The 3,576-nt window shown below is 44.2% G+C and overlaps 1 protein-coding gene across 2 annotated transcripts in view; it reads left to right on the plus strand.

The window, feature by feature from the left end:
* The first annotated feature begins 508 nt into the window (after positions 1–508).
* The window catches only part of LOC147641823 (uncharacterized), a 5,052-nt gene continuing 1,984 nt past the window's right edge, over positions 509–3,576 (plus strand). Inside the window, exons 1-11 of one of the 2 annotated variants that reach the window (XM_086800003.1) lie at positions 509–850; positions 934–990; positions 1,143–1,328; positions 1,427–1,501; positions 1,683–1,836; positions 1,938–2,002; positions 2,166–2,242; positions 2,349–2,458; positions 2,632–2,669; positions 2,761–2,914; positions 3,004–3,105. In XM_086800003.1, the coding sequence (XP_086656129.1) occupies positions 569–850; positions 934–990; positions 1,143–1,328; positions 1,427–1,501; positions 1,683–1,836; positions 1,938–2,002; positions 2,166–2,242; positions 2,349–2,458; positions 2,632–2,669; positions 2,761–2,914; positions 3,004–3,105 (1,300 nt within the window). In that variant the 5' untranslated portion in view covers positions 509–568. The remainder of the gene's footprint in view (positions 851–933; positions 991–1,142; positions 1,329–1,426; positions 1,502–1,682; positions 1,837–1,937; positions 2,003–2,165; positions 2,243–2,348; positions 2,459–2,631; positions 2,670–2,760; positions 2,915–3,003; positions 3,106–3,576) is intronic. The other variant, XM_086800011.1, reaches the window with a different exon arrangement.

A 3,576-nucleotide genomic window follows, 5' to 3' on the forward strand; every position in this document is an offset into this window, starting at 1 on the left:
TGAGCTATTTGAAGAGGTTCGGGTAAAATTTGAATTTGGAAGTCTCAAAAGACATGCGAAGCACGGGTTTGCCAACTAGTATCATCAATAGACACCCAAACTCTACCAGTGTGAGGGCGATGCCACTATCTCTTAGGCCTACTAAGCATTGTTGTGACGCTTGCCACGAGCAGGGTCCAAGCTGGTTAGTGTTCATAGAAAACATTTTTTTCTTTTTAAAATTTTGGTGACTACTAGAAGGGAGTAACATACTCCGTGTGAGGACCCCTCATATCCTCTACAAAGTGAGGGCAAGGTAACAATCGGGTGTTTAGTCGGGGACCTAATACCTCAGGTTACAAGCCACCCCCTTTAACCACTAGAACAAACGTATAGACTCGGACGTTAGAAAACATTTTTTTCAACATTCCATTTTCAAAATTTAGAACTAAAGTATTTTAAATCTTCAAGATTTTCCAAAATTGGAAAACAATAAAGCTTACATGTGAAAATGGAAATATTGCAAGTCCATTGCACATAGTTTTGCAGGCTTTTAGTGAACACAGGCACGGGCGGGCGTTTTTATCCGATGAGAGCAGACATGACGCTCTTCTGCCAGGCCTCCTTTATCTTGCGAACTCTCTCCCCCATCGCACTGGACAATGGCTTTCGGCATCTCCACTTCGTTTCACATTCCGACAGTAATGCTCATTCTGACACTTATCCTCCTCCACTCTTCTTCGATTCTCATCCCCTCGACAGAGAGTGCCTCCATGTTTCACGTGCTGCTTCTGTCGGAACTTCATCAACGGCGGCGCTCTCCTTTGTTGCCTTTCCCTACAGCGACACCACCGTCTCTGTCGTCTTCCCGGTGAGTGAGCCACCCAACAGGCTAATATCTAGCACTGTTAAACTAAAAGAAAAGCATTGTTTTGTCCTGATCTGTTGCACCAGGCAGAAAAGAAAAATGTGATGGAGCGCACCTTGCACAACTCGCTTGCATCTTGTCGGGTAAACCTCTTAGAAGACAAAGATTCTAGGGTTTCTGCAAACTTGAGCACTTGAAATATAGACTTTTTCACAGCTTAGCTACGGGAAATTGGTGTTCTTTTGTTATGAACTTTGCCTGAAAAGGTTAGGATTTGTGCAAAACCTATTTGTAGATCAAACTTGATTGTACGGCATCAGACGATGCATTTGGTCCGGGGCTGGCAATGCAAAACGCTCTGCTACGTGGCCTGACAGCAGCACTTGTCCGTGATGGCTGGACAGTTTTAGAGGGTAACCTAGCTGTGCAAGGAGGCATTACCCAGTGGCAAGACGGCACACCGACAGAAGCAGTTGCATTTGTACGTGTGTTGAATGTAGAAGTTTTACAAACACAAAGGGTTCCAAGTTCTGTAAAGCACAAAGGTTCCAAGTTCAAATAACTGTGATCTTCTTGCAGGCTGTTCAAACTGAGCCAAACAATCATATCGATTTTCTCCTCTCGCCTGATGTTATTCGATTTCGGTATTTTGAGGTCTGGGCCAGCTTCTGCTGTGGCAAAAGTAGCAACAGTACCAGTTGTATTACACATGCTACTGCTACTACACACACATTAGCCATTGTTTTGATGAACTGATTTAGAAACAGGCATGGAAAGCTCTTCTCGGAACAGCCTGTCAAGATGTTTAAGAGCTCATTTCTTGCTCAATTCTCAGCAGATTGAAAAGCTTCTATCTGGATCTTCAAAGAGAATGTTTGATGATGGGGCTGAAGTAGTTCTTGAGAACTATTTGGAGAATATGACCCCTGATGACATCCAAGAAATGAAGTGTATTGTCATTCCTTCTATGAAAGAAGGTCTTGTGTCTGGTAATACAACTCGTTGGCGTTGTACACTATGCCCTCTATCGTTTTCCAGAAGTTTTTTTTTCTTTTTCTGAATGGCACTGTTTGTGAGGACAACCTTACAGGCTGCTGCAAATCAGCACCAGAGGACTTCCATCTGTGTAAGCTTGAAGAGATTTGGGCAGAAAAGGCAAGTAGCACCTGTGCTCAGCAGAGGATGCAGGATTAATCACATTTGATGAACAACACAAATGCATTAAACTTGGTGCAGGGGATTCATAGCGATGAAATGGCAATTTCATAAGGTGCCAGGGTTTCCAGGCTGATGTGTTATCTTCTTTTTTGTTCATCAGCATGGTCTTGTGTTTCCAAAAGAGGGGTTTTACATTCGAGTCTCCTTTCCATATGAGGGCAACATGATAGGCGTTTGGTAAGGATGGAAGCACTGTGTCGTGGAAGAAAATGCGTCTCCTTTAAATTGTGTACCTCCTACCATCAATTCATGGACTGCTTACAGGTGTGTATGATTCTTGCAGGTTCCCCTCCTGCCTCGTGCTTAGAAGGCCTGGTCTTATCCCTGCCCTTCCAACCATAAGAAAGGCCAAGATCCACTCGGTCCTTGAAAAAATCACATCTAGCATCTCAGGTACAGTTCAATCTCATCATCTGCCTACTTTGAAGCTGCACTTTGGAAGTCAAATAACTGAAACAAAGCTCCTTGGCAGAGCACTGTTAGCAAAACGAAGCAGTGGACCTCTCTTTCAAGCAGGGTTTTCTTATTTCTAACCTTTATAATTGATCCATGACCACATGAAACAGGATGGGATTTCTTCAATGCTGGAAAACTAAAGCTGGAGGTGCTCCAAAACTGACAGTTGACTCATTTTTTAGATGCATGAGCTGTTTCAGTCGCTCACAGGGGTGATCCTTCTTCTTCTTTCCTTGCAGTCACGTCTTCGAACTGCTGCAGAATCACAAAAATCATGCTGGACAACTGCAAAATCAACACTGCAAGCTTCACAGAGTGGACGAGATTACCATACCTTCGATTCGGAATTGTGTACTTCTGTAGCATCCAGCCTTGAGGCAAAGGTCCTGCAGAGTTAAGTCTCAAGGTCAATCTTTGAGTGTGTTTGCCTGAGAAACAAGGTCAAAGAGCAAAGTGGTTAATCCAGGTGTTTATCTACGCAGACTTTCGCAGACCAAAACCTTTTCCGTCTCACTGTGCGATAAATGAAAATATCCAACCTCCCATTCCAGATACATATCAGATGGATGATTTGAAATTTTCTGGTGCGTATTCCTTGAATGGCCTTAAAGTGTCTGTTAACTGTTCAAATTTCAGATATGATGGAGCAGGAACAGTAGACTTGCAACAAAAACACTTGGTGGTACATGCCCGTCTGTGCCCGCTGTGGTGTTGGGCCCACCAAGTGGGGCATGTCCAGCATGCCCAAGGTGGAAGGATTCAAAACTCTGATAGCTCTTGTGCGCTGGCAAGAATTGAATGAGGGACCTTGGATTCCCCATGCTCATGCCTTCACTGCTGGGCTGTGGCCGTTTGCTGATTGTGAAGTTTGCAGCTTTTCAATAGATAAGCCCCCATGTCTGCCTCGACCTATGGTGCACATCACAGTTTTCCACCTGGAAAGATGTGAACCCGGGGTCGGAATCATAACTGCAATTTCATGTCCTCTTTCCACCTGGAAAGCTGTGAACCCGGCCTAACATGTTCACATGTCCTCAGTTTCAGTACTTGATTGG

This window comes from Cibotium barometz, chromosome 1 (assembly GCF_041138505.1).
Source record: "Cibotium barometz isolate CiBa-2024 chromosome 1, ASM4113850v1, whole genome shotgun sequence".
NCBI lineage: Eukaryota > Viridiplantae > Streptophyta > Polypodiopsida > Cyatheales > Cibotiaceae > Cibotium > Cibotium barometz.